Source organism: Octodon degus, unplaced genomic scaffold, assembly GCF_000260255.1.
Source record: "Octodon degus isolate 3935 unplaced genomic scaffold, OctDeg1.0 scaffold00221, whole genome shotgun sequence".
Lineage (NCBI taxonomy): Eukaryota > Metazoa > Chordata > Mammalia > Rodentia > Octodontidae > Octodon > Octodon degus.
The window spans coordinates 1909554-1935117 of record NW_004524797.1 but is presented as its reverse complement, the minus strand read 5'-3'; the positions used below and the strand labels follow the sequence as shown (position 1 = coordinate 1935117).

At 37.3% G+C, this 25564-nt stretch overlaps 1 protein-coding gene across 2 annotated transcripts in view; it reads right to left on the bottom strand.

The window, feature by feature from the left end:
* Positions 1–25564, bottom strand: part of Tgfbr1 (transforming growth factor beta receptor 1) — a 54019-nt gene that overhangs the window by 5791 nt on the left and 22664 nt on the right. Inside the window, exons 2-6 of one of the 2 annotated variants that reach the window (XM_004645220.3) lie at positions 17811–18056; positions 13289–13531; positions 9570–9800; positions 4191–4358; positions 990–1146 (exon numbers count right to left, since the gene is read on the bottom strand). In XM_004645220.3, the coding sequence (XP_004645277.1) occupies positions 990–1146; positions 4191–4358; positions 9570–9800; positions 13289–13531; positions 17811–18056 (1045 nt within the window). The remainder of the gene's footprint in view (positions 1–989; positions 1147–4190; positions 4359–9569; positions 9801–13288; positions 13532–17810; positions 18057–25564) is intronic. The other variant, XM_004645221.2, reaches the window with a different exon arrangement.

The window sequence follows — 25564 nt, the reverse complement described above, 5'->3', positions numbered from 1 at the left end:
GTACCATATCATGTACTGTGCAGGGACTATACACTTTAATGCAGACATCTTTTTACTATTATTAAACGGGAGCTAGGATATACTACTCCAGGGAACAACACAACATATAAAAATGAATGACAGTAGGCACACTGATATTACATTATAAAGTTTCAAAAACCCTATTAATTTTTAGCCCACAAAGATGTGCAACAAACACTGTGGAGGGTCCCTTAGCCAATCAAGAGTTTTGAAAGTCTCTCCACTGAACCCAGAATTCATAAATATAATTTTGATAGGCTAAAGTCGTTGATTATTTCCAAGGTCAAGGAAGTAGTTAGTTGTAAAGAAATGTAACAACATGATGTAATTAAGTAAAGCAAGTGCTTTTGGGTTAGAAGTCTCAGCTCTTCAGCTTACCATTTATATAAAGGTAGTCACATTACTTAACCTACACTAGGTTGTTTTCTTATCTGAAAATCAATGGTAACAACACCTATCTAATTAGGTCCTTTTGAGAACTTATGGATTCACTGAATATTCATTGAAGATCTACTACATAGGGATTAGGATGCTGGGAATACAAGGCTGCTCTGAAGCAGCTTACAATCTAATAGAATACACAGACCTATGCTAAATGCCTCAATGGTCCAAGTTCAGCATGCTATGAGCCCTTGGTAGGGATACGCAAGACTCCTGAGGACTAGAAAAGGCTTCCTATGAAAAAGGAAAGGTGTAAGTCAAGAAAGAGTATACAGGAAAGTATACTTTAGGACATAGCGCATACACAAAAGTTCTAAGGAAGAGAGAAAGCCATATTTTTAGCAACTGAAAATATGAAAACAGTTGACCTACCTATAGCAGTGTTTGACTATGACTTTAATGAGGCAGTATGCTAAATAACCTACTAAGACACCTGGCATGTATTAAATACCCTACAAACATTGGTTGTTCTGTTACAGTTAACATAACTAATTGATACACTGAATACCATTTATTCACAAGTGTACCTTTTCGTTCCCACTCTGTGATTTGGAGCAATATCAATTGTATCTGTGGCTGAATCATGTCTCACTGCCAGTCCTAAGTCTGCAATGCAGCAAGTCCCGTTCTTCTTCACCAAGATATTCTTTGATTTCAAATCTCGGTGTGCGATGGCTGGCTTTCCTAAAGAATCAAAAATTAAATATAATTATTTAAATAATAATCGTAATTCTACCTTTTAGGTTCAAAGGCCTCTCTTCTTGTCCTAGTATGAAAGCATTTCACTCAGCATGAAAAGGAAATAGTAAATCACTATACCAAACACTGCTAAATTCCATTTTTTTTAAAGGAAGGGCAGAAAACAAGATGATTCATAAGATGATGCTAACATAAGGTAAGCGTGAAGACTCAAAGACTAGGGGTGAAACTGTTGATGTTCACTGATATTTAATAAATTATTTACAAGTCACTGATTGACAATCCAACTTCAGAACCAAGTATACAGATCATTTCCCTTTTTAATCATTCCAAGAATGCACTTAGCATTAAAGATATTGTTTAATACTAACTACTAGAAAAAATACTGTTAACAATAATAATTACAAACTGATGACAGAAAGTTATGATTTTTGGAAAACCAGTCTGGTAATTCCTCAAACCATTAAACCAAGTTACCATATATAATACAATTATTTACTCCTTGGTATATATTCATGATAACTAAAAGCACACATCCATATAAAAAACTTGGAATTGCCGAGTGGCACAGCGCCTGCTTGGGTTCAATTTCTAGTACAAAAACAAAACCTGGAACTATTGTACACTGCAAGAGTATTTATGATAACCAAAATTGGAAACCACCTACATTTATTAGTTGATGAGAGGATACATAAAATATGGTGTATAGGTCCACACAAAAAGACTTATTACTTAGTCATAAAAAATAATGGTATACTGATATACGCTACAACTTAGGCAACATGCCTAGTGAAAGAAACAAATCATAAAAGATTATATATCCCATGGTTGCACTTATGTGAAATGTCAAGAACAAGCAATGTTTAGAGACAGAAAGCAAATTAGTGGTTGTCTATGGCTTAAGAGTTTAGGGAGGAAGGAGAATAACTGATAATTGCTTCAGGGTTTCTTTTTTTAAAAATTTATTTATTTGGGGGGGCAGCTCAGCCCACTAGGGGGCGGGGCTGGCTGGCATGTGGTGCTGGGGGATTGAACAGCGGTCCCTGTGCTTTGCTAAGCTTGTTCTAAGTAGGTGCTTTAGACCACTGAGCCATCTCACCAGCCCCTGCTTCAGAGTTTCTAAAGTAATGAAAATGTCTTAAAATTAATTTGTGATGACAGTGCACAACTGTATTTCAAAAACAATGAAATATACATTTCAAAAACAAAAACAAAAACAAAATAGGTGATATTACAATATGCAAAAGTAACTCAAAAGAGCTGTTCTCAAGAACAACACAGAGCTACGTTGTAGACCACCTGCTAACTACTAGAAAAAATGCTGTTAACGATAATAATTACAAACTGATGACAGAAAGCTATGATTTCTGGAAAACCAGTCTGGCAATTCCTCAAACCACTAAACCAAGTTACCATATATAATACAATTATTTACTCCTTGGTATATATTCATGATAACTAAAAGCACACATCCATATAAAAACTTGGAATTGCCGAGTGGCACAGCATAAGAATCATCTTGTTTATATGAATCATCTTGTTTTCTGCCCTTCCTTTATAAATAGGTGACTTACAATATGCAAAAGTAACTCGAAAGAGCTGTTCTCAAGAACAACACAGAGCTACGTTGTAGAACACCACATGTCGCAGAGAGGGAGCAAGGGAGCCACCAGAGAGCAAATGGACAAGAGTTAAACCAGAGGATCAATCAGCATCTGATTTCCTACATGACACAAATATACCACAGCGTAAAATTTCTATTTGTAAAGTTAGAGCCTTCATACAAATGAGTAAGAAGGGTAAGACTTTAAGAAAATAACACAGCTATTAAAAAATAAAAAAGCCTAAGGTATGCCGGTGCATGCCTGATAACCCCAGGACTCGGAAGGCTGAGGCAGGAGGACTACTGCAAGTTCAAGTCCAGCCTGAGTTACATAATGACTTCAAAGTTATACTGAACTACATACATACATAGCAAGACCCTGTCGATAGATAGATCAATTGATCGATAGATACATTGACAGATATTCTAGGTTCACGGGATATTAAAAAGTTGTTTTAAGATTTGGAGGACAGGGGCCGGGGAGATGGCTCAGTGGAATAAGCACTTGCCTGGCAAGCGCAAGGCCCTGGGTTCAATCCCCAGTTCCACCAAAAAAAAAATAACAAAAAAAAAAAAAAAAAAAAAAAAATTTGGAGAACAAACAAAACTTCCTAATTAATTTATCAACTATCAAACTATAGCAAATGATCTTATTTCAGTGTTGAAAATAATTACTGGGTACCAGATAGTATTTGTATATCCTATCTTAAAAACATTTTCTTACTTTGTTTGATATGACATATAAAAATATATTCTGAGACTGATTTCTTAAACTCTGATCCTCGAAAACTATAAGGTCAAACACTACTTTTTTAAAAATGAGTCTATTTACTGATTTTTGCTGTGTACAATAGTTACATATATTGTAGAGAGTTAATACATACACATACATCTTAATTCTTTTTTTCTCTTTTTCTTTTGTGTTTTTGTTTTGGTTAGTTCCTTTCTGTACTGGAATTGAATTCATGGCCTCATGCTTGCCAGGCAGGCACTGTGCCACTGAGCTACATCTCCATCCCTAATTCTTTCTCCATCGCCTATTCCTCATGTGCCTCCTTGCTCCTTCCAATTCTTGGTGCTCTTCTCATCTGCAAAAGGTCTATTTGCATTTTCTGTTCAGTTTGTTTCACTGTCTTCTGCTCACCTTCCTCCCTTTCCCTCTATCTTTTGCTCCTCTCACATTTGAAGTAGATCTCCGTACTTCTTAACATCTATTATTTTGCTGAATGCTAATTGTAAAAACTCACAAAAATATCAGTGTGGTTACAGTAATCAGAATTTTTAAGCAAATCCCCACATTCCTAAACCTGATGTTCTCATCTAAAATATCCATTTTAAATATCTCCAGTTAAGCTGACTTTTAATTCTCAATAGATATTAGATTTCATGGGAATGTAGAGCTTATTGAACCTGTTTAAAGAATTACCTTGAGTACCAACTATCTCCATGTGAAGATGGGCAAGACCACTTGCTGTAGACAGAGCAAGTTTAATCATTCCTTCCACAGTAACTGTGTATCTATTCAAGTAATCAAAGAGGGACCCATGCTCATGATAATCTGACACCAACCAGAGTTGAGTCCATGTACCATTGTCTGAAAAACAGAATAATAATGTTTTAGTTGGGTTAAATGTTTATGATTTATTCAAAAGTTACTCTATTTTACTCTCAATCCTGAACCATACAACTTCAACAAGATACTACCTTAAATTTGTTTCCTTCACATTTTCTTGTATATTGTTTATCATATACTTTCATAGACAGTCCCCTTATATCCACAGTAAGACCCTTACTCTACAGACAAGGCAATATAATTAACCCTATTTAAGAGGTAATAATAACCTACACAGACAGTAACACAAACAATAACTTATACAGATAGTAGCAGAGTTGTGGGATGCAAAGGCCCAAAAGCCAGATCAGATTAGGTACTTCTGTGGCTGTTTCTTGTGCAGGGGCTGGGGGAGCTGGGGGGATGAGTGAGAGCCCAGTAAGGCCATAGTTAGGAATAGAATAGTATGGGACAAAACTGACATGAACTTCAGTTAGAAGTGATGGACTCATGACAAGCTTTAGAGACAGAAGATGCTAGATAAGAAGATTATGATTCCAAAGTTGCTAACTTAGAAAAACAAAACCGGTGTTACTTTTGACACATGGGAAAGCTGTGATGAAAACTAAAGTGTCAGGAAAAGGTTGAGAAATCCGAGACTGAACCCAGTTTTATACAAAGTGATTTTGAACCTGAACAACTAGAAACATAGCTCCTATAAGTTCCCTTTAGAAGTTGATACATAAATTTGAAATGTGTTTTTTCACTAGGAATAATGGTAAAGATGCTAGCTAGGTTCCTAGGCTCAACTCTACAAGTAGATGAAATACCACATACTTAATTAAATTATGACCAAAACCCAGTATAACATTAAGAGCAAAATTAAATTAAAAGAAACATACTTAAGTCATTCTGACCTGAACTGGAATCCATGGCTTGCCTGTTACTGATTATGTGGCCTCAACAAGTATCTAAACCAGTGGGTCTGCTGCTTCTTTCATACACGAATAATATCTTACTTTGTAAGGCTTTAAAAACAGAATACAGTAATGGATTTTTTTTTTTTTAAGTAGATAGTATAGTGCTCTTGGCTTGTGCGAATTTAAAAGGTGCTGTTTCCTTCCCTATCACTTATAAAGCAAAAGCAAAAAAAAAAATTAAAAACCCACACTAACAAAAAATAACCTGTGTATTTTGAAGGCTGTTACTTGGAAAAGGAACTAAATTTAGGAGATACAAACACTTCAGATTCTGAGGGAGAATTTTGGTACTTTCAAAAGGACTTAAAGAGACTACTGTTGTTTAGATCTAAAAACCCCCAAGTCTCATGTGTTCAGAGGCTGGCCTTTTAGAAGTGACTGTACCATGGGACACTATACTTGTCAAAGGATTAAACTACTAATGAGTTCCTAGCCTAGGTCTGTTCAGAAGAGATGGGTCATTGAGGGCATGACCTGGAAAGGTGTATTCTTGTCCAGGTTTCCTCTGCCAGGCCCTTACACCATGCTGTTTCTGCCAACTAACTATAACCAACCTCTGAAACTATGGCCAAAACAAACCTCTCTTCCACTAATACCGAAAATGGGTATCAAGAAGTGAGGCTGTTGCTATGACTACCTGACCACAGGACTCAGAAGCCTTAGGAATTGGTCTGTGGGTTGGAAAGGTTAGAGAAGCCCTACAACACAATAAGCAGAGCCTGATGGACAATTTTATTTGGAGCTCAGAAGATCAAAATGTTGAATGGAATGTAAACAATAAATGGCAAGGCCCCCCGCCCCCCGCCGGTTTTAGTTAGGAATGAGGATTCTATTGGGAAGGACTATAGGCCAAGTGTGTTACACTCTAGGAAAAAATTTGTCAACATTTTATCCACGTCCTAATACCTTGTATCATGCTGAATTTAATAGGTGATAGACTAATTAATCTGATAGAGGAACCTTCAATGCAGCCCAACATTCAGACTGTGGCATGGGTACAAGCTGACTACTTTTAGCCAGACTTACCATGAGCACCAGGGTAAAAAGCAGACCCACAGGGTATGAAAATAATGTGATCTGACCAGAAAAAAGCACCTATAATGTTGATGCCAATGACAGTGTGATTGGTGAAAAAATTAGTGTTATTAAAGACGCCAAATCTTTGCCTTGGAACAGTACAAAAGATCCCTTAATGGCATCTTAGGAAATAGACCTCACACACTGCAGGCTCAAGTTTGGAAAAGAACAGATGGTTTAAGATTTTTGCTGTGAGAAGAGGATCCCTGGACAAGCTGATCATTCAGGACTACCTAGGGAAGTGTATCCCAAAGTTCTACACACCCAGAGGCCACTGCAGCCATAGTTTATGGGGGCCAGGATACTGTTTGAGCTAATGGCAAATTTTAGTATCACCCACATGATTTTTTCAGGCAGCAGAATAAGCGTTGTGGGGTCATGGAAGCTTCCATCCAGACTTCAAAGGAAAGCCTGAAATGTTAGGCCATATTTCTCTGAGGTAACTACTAAACTGTAAGAGTGAAGCCAAAGGTTCAGTGGAGACCCCAGAAAGTTAGACATGCCAGGAATGCAGAACATCTGCTAAGGAAAACCACAGGCAGTAAGCAGTCAGCAAAAGAGGGGAGTGGGGGGGGGATGGGGACAGACACAGCAACCTAGCAAGGTTGCAAGGGTGGGGCTGCCCAAGCCCTCTGAGGCTTACATCTCAGCACAGGTGCTGGACATAGAGCTACAGGATTAAATTGAATTTTATCCTGCTGGGTTCTGGTCCAGTTCCTTTCTCTCCCCCATTCTTCACTTTAGGAATGGAAATGTTTACCCTATACTACTGTACACTGGAAGTATTTAACTTTCTTGCTGATTTATATAGGACCTCACAGGTAAGAGTTTGCCTTGAGTTTTGGAAAAGACTTTGGACTTGGGGCTTTTTACCAGTGCTTAAATATTTGGTGACTCTTAAGGCAAACTAAATGCATTTTGCATGGGATACACTAAGTCTTTTGGGAGCCAGAGGCACAGTGATCTGATCTAAAATTGTGCCCCCAAAAGTCTCATAGGTTTAAAGGTCAGATTTTTGGAAGATGAGTGGATTATGGAGTCACTATACTCCTCAGTGGATTAATTCGCTCATGAGTTTCTAACTGAATGTGCTGTTTAGAAGGTGGGTCTTTGTCAGAAGAGGTGGGTCACAGGGGTACGACCTGAAAGGGTATGTTCATGTTCCTGGCTTCTTTCTGCTTTCTGTCTGGCTGCATGAATTGAGTAACTTTCCTCTAACATGCCCTTCCACCTGGCTATTTCTATGGAGCCAGCCAATGAAAGACTGAAACCCTAAGCCAAAATAAACCTCTCCTCCTTAAACTGGGGTTTCAGCATTTTGTCAAAGCCACAGTAAAGTGACTAATACAGAGACTAATGATACTGTTCTTCATAAATTATAGAAATTGACTATCTAAAATTAAATCTCTTTCCCGAGATACAGATATCACTACTTTATATGCATGCTTATTAACTATGACTGAATTTTGAAAGGTCACAAATACAAGAAATAAAGAGTAGATGAAGAAAATCAGAGATTTTTCTGAGGCAACCAACTAGATGCAGAGGACGGTTATAAGAGGCCATGCATTGAAAGAGTTGTCTGAAATGGAATTAAGTCAGAAGGATGAAGTTAAAGGAAAAAGGAACTAGAGTGGAAGGGCTGGATTCTGAGCAACGTATATTAACCCGACAAAAAAGAAAGGTTTGAGAAGATTCATTAGGGTCGGCTAATTCCTATAATGCCCACCAGATGACAGCATTCACTTGGTCGCTGCTTGAACAATGTGAAAGCTGAGGAAACATGCACCAGCATTTTGTGCCCATGTGTTTGAGACCTACAATGTGCCTAACATAGGCACTAGGTAAAGTTCAGGCTTCAAAACGTCAATCTGAGTCTCATCACCATAGCAGTTTCAAAACATAAATGTAAGTAAGTCCTTTAAAGGAAACAATTACTGTAAAGCCCTCTTTAAAATCATTAAGAAGATTGAGGGTGGTGGCACGCGCCTGTAATCCCAACTCTTGGGAGGCTGTAAACAGGCAGATCACTACTAATCTAGTAGTGAGACCCTGAACACCCAGCAGACTCTCCCCTAAAATACAAAAAGAAAGGAAGGAAAAAGATGACTACAGGTCTGGCCATGGCAAAGCTGGGAAATATACTTCATTCAGGGTGAGGATGGTCAGTCATAACATGAGTCTTTGATGAAAACGGTAGAAACGGAAATTGTGAACATGTAGTTATTAACTGAAGCCAAGAAAGCAGGTGAGAGAGTCTAAGGTTATTGCTAGCAATCATTACTCATCTCAACTAATGTGGATTTCTTTCTTCTTTTTTTTTCGGGGGGGTGGGTGGGTTAGGGGATGAATAAGGTCTTGCTATGTGGTTCAGGCTGGCCTTAAACTCATTACATTCCCCAAGCCAGCCTCAACCTTGCAGCAATCTTTCTGCCTCAAGCCTCTCCAGCGCTAGGATTACAAGTGTGTGCCACCATGCCCAGTCCAGCCTCCTCTCTTCTTAGGCATCTGATCTGACCTAGCTCTTGTACCTGTGCTGACAGGCAAGAAAGTGTTACCAATGGCAAGGTGGTTAGGAAGAAATTATTTCTTTTAAATGAGTTTACTTAAAAAGATTAATCTACTGGTAAATGCAAGGGCCTAAATTCAATCCCTATTTCCGCCAAAAAAAAAGAGATTAATCTATTTAGCCATAGCAACTCAGAACATGCAATGAGCTGGGAAATTTGGGATTTCTTAAACCTTACACTTGCCAGGAAGGTACTGTGCCACTGAGCTATATGCTGGGAAGTCATTCTTACTCTCTTCATAAATAAGGACATTGGTCTATGCTAAAATTCTGTACTGGTTATGAAGAAATGAAAAGGAAATAAATACATGAGTTCCTTCTACCTCCAAATTTTAAGCAAACAATTTATAATTTTTTTCATATAACACGACTATACTCAACTAACTGTCCAGACCTAAAATAACAAAAATACATGGCCTTCTTTTATAGCTCTTTTGCATTTTGTATACCAACTGGAGATTTAGGAGCTTTACTTAAAAATCTTTAAGAAGTTCTTATTTCTTAATAGATCTCATATGTGTAACAAACATCTATTTCTCACCAAATGTGACAATATTTAGTAGTTTTATGTGTAAAAAGGTTTAACTGGACTTATACTCAATATAAGAATAAACAAATGTTACTGACCTTTATTGTCTGCTGCTATAAATCCCAGGATGTTTTCATGGCGTAACATTACAGTTTGATAAATCTCTGCCTCACGGAACCATGAACGTTCTTCTCTAGAGGAGAATATCTTAACAGCAACTTCTTCTCCCCGCCACTTTCCTCGCCAAACTTCTCCAAATCGACCTTTGCCAATGCTTTCTTGTAACACAATTGTTCTTGCAATTGTTCTCTGAACAAGCAATGGTAAACCTAAATGGTATCAAACACAATCAACAAAAAGTAACCCCGACAAGTATTGCTCTTAAAAGTTCTAGGTTTAAGGAACTTATAATTTCATTGAGGTTAGAGTAGGCTTTTTAAAATAAGTTGAATTTTGACAGTCCTTCACAAAATGTATAGGATCAAAGGAAGAAAAGGAAGTAAGGTGTTTAGGTGGGAGGTATATTCAAATAAAGGCAGGAGGTATATTAAAATAAAGGCAGAAGAAGGAAATGTATCATGTATGTTTCAGGGCCAGCCCAACTTATCACTAAGTATGTTATGTGGCACGGCAGTGGAAGAGAATGTGGGCTGTCATCAAAGTCTTGAAGACCAGGCTTGTTAGGACCAAAAAGAGCTGTAAAATAAAGGACTCATTAAGAATTTAGTTTTTCAAAGGACCAAAATGGGAGGGAAATACTTTCAAAATCTCATTTTAGAAAGATGAATCTGGTAACAGGGAGGAAAAAATAAACTCTTCTCAAAACCTTCTATAGGGCCACATCATGTACTTAAAGGTATACTGAAGAGCCAATTTAGGTTTAAGACTTAAACAAATAATAGTAAAAATAGGCTAACAAAACAAAGAATTTTTTGTCTTCCCCTTCATCAATGATTCTAAATTGGAGTCAAAATCAAAAACCAAGCTGAAACTAAATTAGATCTCTATTCTCTATTTTACTCTTTTATACCTTTAAAACAGCTTGGGAGAAAGCTTCAGTATTAAAATTGGACCTCCAAAGCATCACATACAATGAACAACAAAAATAAGACCTAAACAACAAGCATATATTACAAAGCATCATAAACATGCACAAGACATAATGAACACCACTGGCTTATCTTCATTCTTTTAAAAAATTGGCATAAACTTTACAATCTAATTAAATGCTTAAATTGGGCACATCACAACCTGTGATTAAAATCAGAGCAATAACCATTATGTTATTTCCAAGGTTTGAGCTACTATAACCCATTTCTTCGCTATTGTCCCTGTAGTTTCCAACTTAAAAATAGACTATAAGAGGTAGAGATAAGGCCTTTCCTCAAATATGGACATCTTCAGAACATCTGAATTCAAAACAGAAAATGCTTAGTTTTTCCTTTTCCTCAATGAGTGAGAGAACTAAAAAGAAAATTGTGGAAAAAAATCTTACTTATTAACATGCATGGGCCCTCTGTACAAGGTGACAAATGGCTTTATAATGACCATAAGGGAAACAGATGGCCTTTTCTGCTATTACTCAATAGAAAATTGCTTCTGCTACGTAAGTACTTAAATCAGGGAAAGGAGGCCTTAAATTAAGCTGGTTTGGGTATAATGCAGCAAACCGATGCTGTAAGTCAGTTTTCTTCCAAATATTATGAGTAAGAGTAACACCTGTCATTTGGATATAAGTCTCAATTTACCAAGTGTTTTCACACCAACATCTTGTCTCACTTGAAATACACAACAGTCTAATAACATGCACAGAGCAGGGTTCATCACTTTCATTTTAAAGATGAAATAACTCAAGCATGAGACATCAGCTAACTATCCAAAGCTATAGAGCTAGCAAATAATGTAGATACACAGAGGACAGATGAGAAAGCTGCTTTTAGGCAATTTAGAGAGGTATGGTCCATTAAGAAGTTAAATGTCAATGAAACAGAAAAATTTCATTTTTGCATTATATCTACAGTTTAAAAGGTAAACAAACATATCTATTCAGAAATGAACTGGGGCCGGGGAGATGGCTCAGTAGAATAAGTGCTTGCCTGGCAAGCTCGAGGGCCTGAATTCAATCCTCGGTTCTGCGAAAAAAAAAAAAAAAAACTGAACTGCCATCTATCCCAGTGTCTTAATTGTTTGGGTAGGCTTATGGGCATGAGCTGCTCCTTTGATTTCCCTGAGTGTAAGTTTGGCAATAAGAGAACAGGTCTAAAGGATAAATTCCAAATGAACAGTAGCCATTCTAATTTTCTGTGATTTTGGTCTTTGCTTATCAAAAGATTTGAGTCAGGTAAATTACAAGAAAATGTTTCTTGGGGAGCCATTTGTACTACCTCAGAATCAATGGCAAACCCTCTTGTCTACCACTCCTGCCCAAATAGCATCATATCTGCAGTACTGTGACTGTTCCAACTCAGCCCAACCTTTCCCTCTCTCACCAGTCTCAGGAATACCTATGTTGCCCTAAGAGATCTGGACTCGTGGACAAGATTGATATACTGTAGGGGACAGGAGAAGTGCTCATTGACTGCCTACATATGGTCAAACCACAGAAGGTTTCAGTTCATAGAATCAGTTTCTATATTCTCCAATCTGTTTTCATTATGTATATTTTCAAATCTTTACTTTATCCATGAATTTAGCATTTATCTGAAACTGGTGTATATTTTTCAAAGGATATAAAATATCTTTTAAAAAATTCTAACACAGCGCTTAACTTTATTATCAATGTACCTATTCCATATTTCTGATAGAAAAGAGAGCCCAAAGAGGCAATATGGTTTAACCAAGGTCATAGAGCCAATCAATATTTCAGCTTGTATAACAATCTAGATCTATTGATTCAGTGTCAAATTTTGAAATCATAGGCATAGTGGCATTGTTCCTTTCTTAGTCTCCTTCCAAACCACATGCATGAAAAAGTAAAACACAATTCTCCCACAGTTTAAAAATGAAAGCTGGGTTTAGTGGCACATGCCTGCATTCTCAGTACTCTGCAAGGCTGAGGCAGGAGGTTCACAAATCTGAGCCCAGCCCAAGCAATATATAATTGCATGACTCCAGTATAAGGCTCAACCCCAATAAAAACTCTACCGAAGGTTAAGTACTGCTATGCCAACATCCAGCTCAGGACAACTATGACACACTGATCCCACAAAGATCAATAAATTGAGAAAAGCAAACATTACAGGGGCCACAGAACCATAAAGTTAATTACATGATGTAGTTCATTTTTTTTTTCTGGAGCAAAAAATTATTGAGAGTTCATTAGTTTGATAAAAACCAGACCTGATCTAACAATAGCAATTTCATATTTAAAAAGCAAATAACTTTCTCAATTCCAAATATACTTCTTTCATGCCTGCTTTCACATACAAGAATAAGACTTCCACAATCCTGAATAGAATGGGTAGCTGCAGATCATTTGAACACCTTGCACTTCAGCCTCACCTTAAGTTGTTCTACTTTCTATCTCGCAGACATGAGAAACAAGATTTTATAGCCAAGAATGCTTTGAAACTTAAGCCAACTGCAAGGCTGACTTACTGAATTGTTTTAACAGTAAAAATTCTAATTTACACTAAACTAGCCACAGTCAGATTTAGACCAAACTGAAAAACTTTTTTGGCTGAGACTTGGGCCATACCATTCTCACTATCCCAAGTTTTAACAAATTAAGCCAACCAATTGCTTAACCAATTAATAAAATAAATGCCTCAAGTTAATTTTGACAAGTCTTAGAAAAAAGGAGAAACAATTTCATTACCTGATCCAGACCCCGATGTTGTCATATCATAAATTAAGTCTTTTAACGTAGTACCCTCTGAAATAAAAGGGCGATCTAATGAAGGATCTTCTTCATTTGGCACTCGATGGTGAATGACAGTTCGGTTATGGCAGATATAGACCATCAACATGAGTGAGATGCACACAAAGCAGACTGGTCCAGCAATGACAGCTGCCAGCTCCACGGGACCAAGGCCAGGTGACTGCTTTTCTGGAAAAGGGCCTCAAGTGAAATAAACATCAACAACAACAAAACACTGTAGGTAGCATCCACATATCTTTATTCCACATCTCCTACAACTGCCCACAGACCACCCCTAGCCTCATACGTCAGAGCAGATCACAAGACTCAAAGCCAGAACAAGCCTATCACTCAGTCTCCTCTTGCTGGCTCTCTTTCATGATCACTACCACTGTCAGCACCCTCTAATGCTTCTTGTGTCCCTACCAATTATCCAGTTTAAAAACTAAGTCAGCCAGCACCAATACCCCAGGTCCTCCCCATCTGTCACTTCAGGTTACCAGAAAAGAATCCAATAATCTAAAACAGCTCCCACTAATGTCTTTTAAAAATCATCATTTTTTTCCAAAGCACTTTTTAGCTTGTCTCCCTTATTTCAAAGCTAGTAGATGCTTATGGGAGGGGAGAAATGTATGAATACAAATAAGCAAGAAGCTTTAAAAATTTATGTTCCCTCACCATCACCAAAAAACCTACATTTTAGTAGACAAGCCTCCACAATTTTTTAAAGGCAATACACAACAAATTTTTTTACAACAGAATTTTCCACACATTAGAGAATCCCAGCCCTTGGGAGGCTCAGGCAGGTGAACTGCTGTGAGTTCAAGGTCAACCTGGGTTACAAAGTGAGTTCGAGGCCAACCTGAACTGCATAGTGTGACGCTGTTTCAAAAAGACCTCCCCCTTAAAATTTCTGTTTATAAACACTTCTTAAATTATTTTAATCATATAAATTTTAAATCCCAGATCATTTATTATCTTATATCTTAACAATTAACATTAAATTTTTCTCAGAACCATATTAATCAGTTTTTTGATATTCATTCTGAGCCCAACTAGTTCACTATTCACCATCATTTTTTATATCAATGTTTCCCATTCTTGAGATCTTTGTTTGTATTAATTTTTCATCATAAAAAATCTATTTCTAGTCTTTTTTTTTTTCCTTCAGTGAAAGTACATATGGGTCCTTACATGGTGAAGACTTAATTATTTAAAAGATAAATCCAGCATGGTAGCACATGCCTGTTATCCTACCACTTGAGAGGCTGAGGTAGGAGGATCTCCAAGAGTTGAAGGCCAGCCTGGGCTATACAGTAAAACCTCACCTCAAAAATCAAAAAACAAAATGAAGCAAAACAATAATATGACTATTGCCTTTGCATATGAAAAATCTCAGCCTAGTTCAAAATACCATGTCCACCCTGCCCTCTGCTACTTAAAAAACAGAACACCACCCAATGTCATAGTACATGCTTGTAAGCTCAACACTCTGCCAGGCTGAGGAAGAGGAATTCCAAGCAAGCACAGCCTGAGCAACTTAATGATTAGCAAAACCTTGTCTCAAAATAAAAAAAAAAAATTTTTATTACAGTTTGGGGATAATACGGTTGGGGATATACCTCAGTATTGAAGGCCTTGGGTTCAATTTCAAGTTCTAGATACAAACACACAAAAAGAGGGCAGAAAATCTGAATGTATTTTGCCTTTTATGAACAACCAAGGGCAGGAATATAGCTTAGCCATCCAGCACCTGCCTGACAAGCTCAAGGTGCTGAGTTTGAGTCCCAGCACCAAAAAAAAAAAAAAAAAGACTGGCATAAGTAACCAGTATTTATAGTCACTAAATGATTGTGTGTGTGTGTGTGTGTGTGTGTGTGTGTGTGTTTTAATTCCTAAATGTGCTATTTTAAAAATAAATATTTGGACATTTTTTCATTAGTTATGCCTGGTAATCTCTCTTTTGTACTTGTTTCATTTTCTGGAATTTTAATAATCTATTAAATCACTTAGATTTATTCTTTTAATTTGCTTACTAGCTCCCTTCTTCTCTAAACTATAACACAATTTCTATAGCTTGACTATAGAATTATAGCATCTATTCTGCTGTTGCACTCAAGTGTATTTTTTAAACTTTATTTCAAAAAGATAAAGGGGCGGGAAGATGGCTCAGTAGAATAAGCGCTTGCCTGGCAAGCTCAAGGGCCTGAGTTCAATTCCCAGTTCCGCCAAAAAAATTAAATAAATAAATAAAATAAAAGGATAAAAACAATGATACAGAATTTCAAAACAATAGTAACTATATTGCATATTGTTATCTTCAAAGTAGTTGTTCAGATTATAAGAGACTTACAAAACTGATCAGACAATATAAGCACAAACCATTCCTTTCAATGAACTAACAGAAATTAGTAGCATAATTATCTTAGCTATTTTGTATGTTATATATACAATATATACATTTTATATACATATATATTATGTATGTGTACATAAATATACATTATATATAGTATGTATATATACACACACAAAATAGCAAAGAATTATACAACCAATTTCTGTGTAAATATACACATATAAGAATGTATATCTATAGTGTATATATATTGTGTGTATCACACATACACACAAGATTGTATATTTACTTTAAACAGCATTCCTCAACTGAACTTTTCTCTTAAAGCAATCATTAACAACTGTAAAATGTTCTCATTTCATAGTGAACAACAAAAAACAGATCTTGGACTGTCTAAAAAATCTTTCCTAGCAAGCAGGAACCCTATTTCATAGGATGATATCTATTGTAATTTATCCAGTTCAGTCTACTGCTTTTAAACCACTGGGTCTTTTCAACCGGAAAGTTTTTGCTGTTTGTTTATCCTGGAATTAAAAATCAGTTTGTGTCTGTTTAGCAATAGAAATGAAGTGACTTTTTCATAGGATTTGTAAATCTCTATCCAGATTATTTTAAGCTAAACAATGAAAGTGAGACTTGAGGAGTCAAATTCTTTGCCATCTTAGAAACACAGATAACTACACAAATGACACACACAAAAAAAATCACAGACTAACAGGCTCCTACCACAGAAGCTCACAAGCTTGCTGAAACTAGGCAGAGGGCTGTCTCCCTTCTGTAACTGGAGGGACCTGGCTGCAACAGTGCCTCCTACTTTAATCACCATGAGGCCAACTCTGAGCCAAAGGTGAGCAATGAGGTCGGCCCTTACAATAGACAGGTAGACTGTGCCAAATGTATGAACACTGTGGAAGTTTCTCACAAAGCACTGGCAGGTGAGTCTCCTCCATTTTTATACTCTTCTGATTATTACAGGAGAAATTTAGGATTCAGGGTCAATAATAAAATAGTTAAATCTTTTTTTTTTTTTTTTTTTCATTTTAGGGAAGGATCTACAGGGTATTCAGGGTCTCACTACTAGATTGGACACATAATGATCTATCTGCCTTTTTACAGCCTCCCAAGAGCTGGGATTACAGGCATGCGTCACCACGCCCAGTCTCAATTGCCGTCTCAGGGTGCCCTGCTGGCGGGGCTGGCACGGCAGGCCCAGGGATTGAACCCCTGGACCCTGGAGTCTGCTTGCAGGCACTTTAATCCGCTGAGCTATTTGGCCGGCCCCTAAAATAATTAAATCTTAAATCAGAACTTTAAAATTAATCCATTCCTAAAATGAAGCTAAAAGGTTAAGTGCATGCCTATAATTTCAACATCTGGGAGGCTGAGGACTGGTATGAATTCAAGGCCAACCTATACTACGCAGTGAATTAAAGACCACCCTGAGCCATATGGCAAGACCTTGACTCAAAAAAACTGGGAGGAAGGAAGGAAGGAAGGAAGGAAGGAAGGAAGGAAGGAAGGAAGGAAGGAGAGAAGTGAAACAAAACAAAGAGAAACAAAGTGAAGTGAAACAAAATGAAACCTTCAAATTACTGGCTCTACGAGGATATTTTAAAATGTAAAGTGTATGAGTGATGCCAAAAACCTAGAAATCATGTGCAATGTGCTTATACATAAAGATCATAAAACAAGGTAAAATTATAAACTGCAAACATCTACACAATAGTGCTGGCTACTGAGGGCTTTAAAAATAAAGGCTTTATGCAAGGAAGAAACGTACTCTAAGGACAAAGCAGGGAAATCCAGATATATATATATATATATATATATATATATATATATATACTGTTGCTATCAATTCATCAGAATCTGCTTGGTTTTTTTTGCTTTTAGGGGGTTATCCTTTTAGGCCTAACAAATCTCACTGAAAATCTATCTAGGAATTTCTTATAAGACTTACCAAGATCTTGGCTATTCCTATGACTCTACAACTATCCACTAGTCACTTCATGTTTTTGCCATGAATAAACTGGGCTACACAATTTCTACAATCTTCTCCCAGTTCTAAAATTGCAGTCAATGTAGGAGCCAGGGGAAAAAAAAAAAAGTTATATAACTTACCAGTAGTTGGGAGTTCTATTTTATTGCAATGGTCTTGATTGCAGCAATACGTGGTAGTAACAGCCCCAGTTTTTGAAGAGGGTGCACATACGAATGGTCTATCTCGAGGAATTAGATCAATTTCAGCTATACACATGGTGTTGTGTATAACTCTGTCTGTAGTCTCTGTGACAGAGACAAAGCAGAGTCCATCTGTCACACAGGTATAATTGTCTTTTGTACAGAGCTGGCAGAAACACTGTAATGCTAGAAAAAAGAGCGGGAGAATCTATTAGAAAATCAAGATTAACAGTTTGAAATTACCCAGTATTTACTCTATTAATATATTCTTAAACCTGTTATTATATAATTTCTACGTACTGTTAAAAAAAAAAAAAACTCTTCCAAATTCTGTTAAAAGCCATTGGGGGGAAGGGGTCTTTGTTCAGGCTGCCTTGAACTCACCATGTGGCTCAGGCTGGCCTTAACTTCACAGTGACCCTTTTGCCTCAGCCTGCCCAGTGCTGAGATTACAGGTATTTGCCACATACCTAGCCAAAAGCCACATATATTTAGAAACTCAAGAAAATACAGAAAAATTTCACCCAGGCTCTTGTGTAAAAATTTTTGCTTGCAAATACAAAAACAAAAACAAACAAAAAAATTTGTTACATCAGATTTCATAGAGATATGGCCAACATTTGCCCTCCCACTTGAAACTTTTCAAAATTTTAAATGTTTATATTGTTCTTAGCCCGTAACTATACTTATATAATCTATGACCTGGAAACAATATATGACAACATTATCTCCTGCTCATATAGGCTGAGGCTGTCTTTTCAATTGATTTCTCTAATAAAATAATGGAAATATTCACAGTGTGCCAGATAGTCTCTCTTCACTTTTGTACAAATCCTAAGAAAGACATTTTTCAGCTGAGGACACTATCAGTGATGTCAAGAGCACACCAGTAACAGTTCATATATGCTCCAAACACATTTGATCTTTGTGGCTCAGCTCGATGCCCTAAGGAATAACTGTATTCCAATATATACAGATACCTATACACCCTCAATTATACTCTCTAGTAAAAGTAAATTCTCCCCAAAGTACAGTGTTAACCAGAATTGCTATTTTTGTTTTTTTTCTCCCATGCAACTGCAAGTTCCTTGATGCCAGAGATTGTATTAATGATTTCTACAAATTGCCATATAGCACTGTCTGAAACACAACAGCATGCTGTGTTTAAAATGTTTACTGAATAAATGACAGAATGATGCCTACATTTCCACCCTAGTCTCATGAAGTGCAAAGTACAAATGTGTCAAGTTCAACCACATTTCCAATTATTCAATGTCAAGGGAAAGGCAAAAATCAATGTGTGTAGAATGGCCATTTATGATGAAACCAGAGAGGTCCACAATATGTATAAAAGGAGTGACTAGCGGACAAGCAGGCCAAAAGAAAGCTAACTCCTTGAATGATGTATAACAAGTTCTAGCCTTGACTGGTTCCTGGAGATGAGCCCCAAACTTTTGGAACACTCTCCCTGATAAGAATGTTTAGGTATCCCTGAAGCTTTAGGCCACGTGGTACCAAATTGACTGACTTGCTTATAACAACAATGTGATTACTGTAAATATATATTTATTTTGCTATTGAGATGGGGGTGGTATAATCTAACCTGCTGATGATAATCACACACACTGATCCCCAACAAAAAGCATGTACAAGACTAAAGTGAACTTCCTTTGGTTGGCAACATAGCACATTCTGTGTGCCATGTTGTGTGGCAGAGCTGTCACATCTCTGCTGAGAGAATGACAAACATCTGTCCTACTGCACTGGAAGAAAATATTGGGAAGTTTGTATCTGGTTTCTTCTGCAATACACTGCAGCTTGTTTTCTCCTCTGCTAACTTTTAATCTATATCTTTTCACGTAATAACCCATAGCTACAACTCTAACAGCTTTTCTGAGTCTTGTGAATCCTCCTACCAAATCTTCAGGCGTAAGGTTGTCTTGGAGACCCCCAACTGACTAGCTAAACTCAAACTCAGGAATGTCAGATTCCCCTGAAGCACCTGCTTCTTGGTTGCACATTTGTCTATCTTCTCTATGGGACAGCAAATGTTTTCCATCATCATTAACAGTTCAGCTACTTGATTTAGCTCAAGTATAAAGGGAACTCAAGAAAACAACAAGGAAGAGACAAAATGATAATCTATTAAAAAATTGTTAAAAGAAACTAGTTCTTCATGACAATGCCTTTGGCCAAGTATAAGTTTCCTGGGCATAATTTCCTAAGGAAAGATTCTGCACTAGCAATTCATAGATGGGCTTCAGAAGTGCATGAATCCTGTGAAACTATGGGTCAAATATGTATATTAACATTTTCAAGGAAAAAGTGTATTGCTTTTAACAAAAGTCCTTGACTCACAAAAGATTAAAACCACCACTAGATGATACCTTTTCCCAAATCTTTCTTGCTTATGTATGAATAGCTATACCATTCACATTTTCTTTGTAAGTATTACCTTCATTAGTAACTCTACCAAAAGCTTACTATTCCGAATTACTTGTAACTTTTTAAGAGCTCCAATAACAACAGTGAATATAATACCAGAATACAGTAACTACTGTATCTAAAACATGCTTCTATGAATATTCTGCCACTTCTTTTTTTACTGCGGGTCAAACTCAGGACTTTGCACTTGCCAGGCAGGCACTTATGCTGCTGAGCTATCTCTCCAGCCCTTACTCTCCCACTTCTAAGGGCATCATGATTGCCCTAGTATGCATGAGATGTCTAAACATTTGGCCTATCAATTAAGACTTACTAGGACCAAAATCTGTCATTATGATGATGATGTCTTTCATGGCTTTGGTCTTCATATATATTCTCTCTCTGCCCACCATCTCTTCTGCTTCTCAATCTTTAAAATATTAAGCAAGGTCTTCTCTCTCTCTACATGTGCTCTAATTCTCTCCCCTTCAGGTAACTTGTAGCTCTTTTCAATATCCTCCCACATTCCTCTCTCCATGCCCTGAGGGTAAGTGCAAATCAATCTATAATTTGTGGCTTAAGTGTCACTTATTACCTTAAGAAGGGCCTTGTTCTCTTTTTCATGTCTTTTAATTCAGAATCCCTGCATAGAGCCCTGAAAGTATTTGCTAACAACGTTGTCTATATAGAAGGCCATACTAGGAAAGGAAGAAGAACCTAAGAGTTGTACGCAAATTTTATAAATATTTTCATTTCAGATGGGCATAGTGCTGCACACCTGTAATCCCAACACTTGAAGTTCATGCAGGAGGACTGCTTCATATATGAGGCCAGAGGAAAAAAGAAAAAAAAAAAAAATTGAGGTCAGGGCAAGGGAGATAGCTCATTGGCTTAAGCAACTGCCTTGCAAGTTGAATCAGGGTGAGGGGTGAGGGGGTGAAGGGGAAGGGGGAGGAGGGGGGGAGGAGGAGGAGGAGGAGGAAGAGGAGGAAGAGGAGGCAGCATGGTATATTAAAAGGCAACAGCCAAACAGCCAATACCACATAAGCACTATAATATACACAAGTCTAACATGAACTCTATCTTTGTAGTACAATTTGCCAAAGTTCATTAGTAGAAAATGTTGTTGTAGATAGCTGAATCTGATAGAAATATTATAGGCAGTCAGACAGGGTTAGGCCCTCAAGGAAACAATATGTTAGACAAGACCTTGCAACTGTAGGAGAGACAGACACTCCTGCTTTGAGCCAGATCTCAAGACCAAAGATCAAACAAGTGCACACCTCCCTAAAGATAAGCACCTGTGATTAATAATAACCTTGAGGAAGCCAGGAAGAGTCACTAACCCAACCCCCTACAGGATAAGCCCCCATTCTATATTCATGCCTGCTTGCTATGTGATTCATTTCCCAATTGGTCCTGGATTTAATCAATTTTACCAGAGCAACTGTACTTGTAGTCATATTGTCCCACTTCATGTGCGAGTTCCCATGTTTTCCACCTTAGGCCCACCTCACCACATGGTCCCCAGAAAAGGCAGATTTCTGAGCAACCCACTTGGGCCCTTTCTGTCCCTCTCTTGGACCCTTTCTGTCCCTCTCTCGGACAGAAGCTCATTTTCCCCCAATAAACATTCTGCTTTTTCTAAAATTCATTCTTCGGTTTTGGAGAACACGAACTCATCACAGGTATCTTTCAGGTTGGCAGTTTCATTCCCCTATATCAATATGAGTTTTTAAAGTATGTGATAACATTTTTTTTTTCATTCTCACTTCTAGCAATAATTGGTTTAGAAAACTATTTAATGAAGATTTGAATAACAGAATAATGTTAACCTATTCCCATGAACAAAACTAACATCGCATTACACCGCAATTTGAGGAATTCTTTCTGGCAAATATTTTGGTAGGTATTAGGTCTGATTATCCTGAACTTACCCTGAGATCTTTAAGACTATTTTGTCCAAAACTGATATGAATAGGCACTTGCAGCTTTTGCTATCAGTAAAATTGAAATACTGAAGCATTTCAAATATAATCAGACCTAAGGCTCACCTCCCCCACCTAAACATCATCTGTTACACTAAATAACTGTATCAATATGGATTTGGGGTTTTGTAGTTGTCTTTTTATTTAACTTGTACATGTAGGTTACAGTGGTAAGGCAGATACATCTATGTAGCTTTTATCCATACAGCATAAGTAACATTATGAAAAATACACTGTATTTTTTCAAAGAATCTGTTACATTATGACAAACTTGAAACAGTGCTAAAGGGCTTTTTTAACCTACCTTTCAGTAACAGTAGGTTTCTAGACAAATGTAAACATACAACACAAAGCATATGTGTCCAAGAATTTACCTCTTAAGGGAATTTTAAATTTTGCCACTCTAGATCCATCATCAATGAATGTAAGATTGCTGTTATGTAATACAGCAAAATAAATTAGAGAAAAAGAAAAAATTTAAAAATTCCTTTAAACACTTTAATTCCCATTTTTTAAATTTTAAATTTATTTTATTAACCGGTTTTTGTTTTAATTTTTAAATATATGTACAATGTAAAATTTCCACCTAAAAAGAAATATGCAATAACATCTGACCATCCTCCCTCCAGAGTTCAAGCTCCACTCCCTACTCTAAAATGCTAGGCCACTAACTTGATTCTTTCATTTAATTCACCAATTATCATTAAATATCTTTATATTTGTGGTATAATGTGGCTATGGGAGTGGAGGAGTAAATAACAAAGACATTTTCACTTATGCAGTTCACTGAAGTGCTTCAGTAAGAGGCATAAAACGTAATTAAAACCCAAGGTCCCATGGAGAATAATCAAAGTACAGTGATTCAACTCTACTGAGGTAAAACAGATGCTAAAAAATGCTTCATAGTGCATTTAAGTCAGATCTTGAAGAATATACACAATTTTTTCTAGACAGATGCAGAGGAAAAAATTATGAACGGGTTGGTTTCCCCTCATACAATGGAAGGATGTCATCTCTTTGTGGCTGGAATCCCAAGTAAGAATTAAATTTAAATAATCATTCAAGATGCTAATAACCATAATGGTTTTCATCAGCAAATGAACATAATACCTTATTACCTTGAGTTTGAGGCCAACCTGAGCTACAGAGTGAATGTAAAGTCAGCCTCAACTGCAGCATGAGACCTTGCCTCCAAAATCAAAAAAGGGGAGACAGGCTAGGGGAGGGGGAAAAGGAAGGGTGAGAGGCAGGACCTTCAGGTTTATCGTCATCACATTACAGCATCACAGTGATAAATTCCAAGTTGAGATCCTGGCTAATGGTCCCTACTATAAGAGGCTGACAGAGAATCAAACATGGTTACTTCATTTCACTGTGTCTGCAAGCTACACACAGAAGTAGGCCTGCTAGGGCTACCAAGGGTTGATTCATGAGCCTCCTGCTTTTAGAGGTAAAGACGTAGACAACCTGTGTTTAGTACAGGAACAGGCATTTCTAATATCTTTGTCGAAGAAACTAAAATTGGCATATAAATTTACTTTTTCAAGCCTAGAGTGAAAGTACCCATATAACTTAAACTTCTTTTTATGCCAACACTTGAATATTCTTTCCCAAATCTTGCCATTTGGCCTTTCAATCCTTCCACTAGCCATCTTTTTCAATTCAGAACATCTCTGTATGTGAGGATGCCCCTTAGGGATGCCCTTCCCACTTAATTCAATGTTCCTTTCCAAATGTGTTACAACATGAAAAACTGGTAGCCTTCCTTTATTAGTTGACATACTACATGTCCCTAACTTATAAGCCATTAAGTCCTTTGCTAAATGTGCATCTCTAAACTTCTAGCCTTTCATTTTTACTCTAAATTCATACTGTTACTGTCTCTAGGAAACACTGCTCAGTTTACCTTATAAGTGCAAAGCTAACATACTCAAGACTAAATACTGCATTGTTACTATTATTGTGATTTTAAAACCCTGTTAGGCTTTTTTTTTTTTTTTAATTTTAGGGAAGGGTCTACAGGGTGTTTAGGGTCTCACTAATAGATTGCAATCATACTGATCCACCTGTTTACAGCCTCCCAAGAGCTGGGATTACAGGTGTGCACCACCATGCCCAGTCTCAATTGCTGTCTCAGTGCGCCCCAGAGGTGGGGCTGGCATGGCAGGTCCAGGGATTGAACCCCTGGCCCCTGTGACTACTCGCAGGTGCTTTAATCTGCTGAGCTATTTGGCTGGCCCAGACTCCTTGTTAAGGTAACTCAACAGTTAAAAAAGGATAGAGATTTCTTTCTTCAAAGAGTGAGCTCCAATTTTTTTCCCAGTCTTGATTTGTAGGCAGTACAAAGGTTGCAGATTTGTTCCCTTACTCTGCACACTATTGCACAATTATACTCTGCAGTGAAAACATTTCCAAATTTTACAGATATGCACCAATAGGCCAGTAAAGGACCTGACATGCCCTTAATTCAGTCCTCTTATTTGTTCAAAAGCAGGATGTACTGCTTTTGTCAAAGGAGAAAGCAAAAGATGTACTTGCAAGTACTAATATTAGCCCTATCATCCATCTTATTCCTCTTCTCCATGTCCTGAGTCATTTGCCTTCCTCTTTTTCTGTTTCCCCAAAGCCATGTCCCTCTTTTCAAGATCTTTCTTCTCTCTTCTCATCTTCCATCTATGAAGAAAAGCACACCATGCAGATGTCCTGTTTTAATATACAGCCTATCTCTGTAGACAGTGCTAAAACTCTGACCACATACATACCTCCACCAGCCTACAATCGCAATTTTTGTTCCTCAAGGCACTGAGTGGTTCTTCTCAACTCAAATATTTAGGGTTACCCTACAGCATCAATGTCAAGTAGAGATTTTCAAAATATAAAGCACACATCAGCATGGCTATACAAGCCTATAATTTCAGCACTGTGGTAAGAGGATACAAGTTTCTGAGCCCACCTCAGGCAATTTAACAAGATATCTCAAAAAAAAAAAAAAAAAAAAAACTTTAAATGCAAAAGGGTTGGGGATATAGTTCACTGTTAAGGCCCTGGGTTCAACCCTCACTACTCCCAAAGGGAAGAGAGGGAAGGGAAGGAAAGAGAAGGGGAGGAAAGAGGAGGGGAGGCACAAGGTAACATATAAAGTAAATTTTCCTCTAGATAACATTTTACCCCCAAATTCAGGGATCTAGAATAAAAATCTAATTTTCCCAGATAAATTCCATTTAATTCTGCCTCTTTTAAAGCATTTAAGAGATATCATTTATAACTTAACACATATCTCAT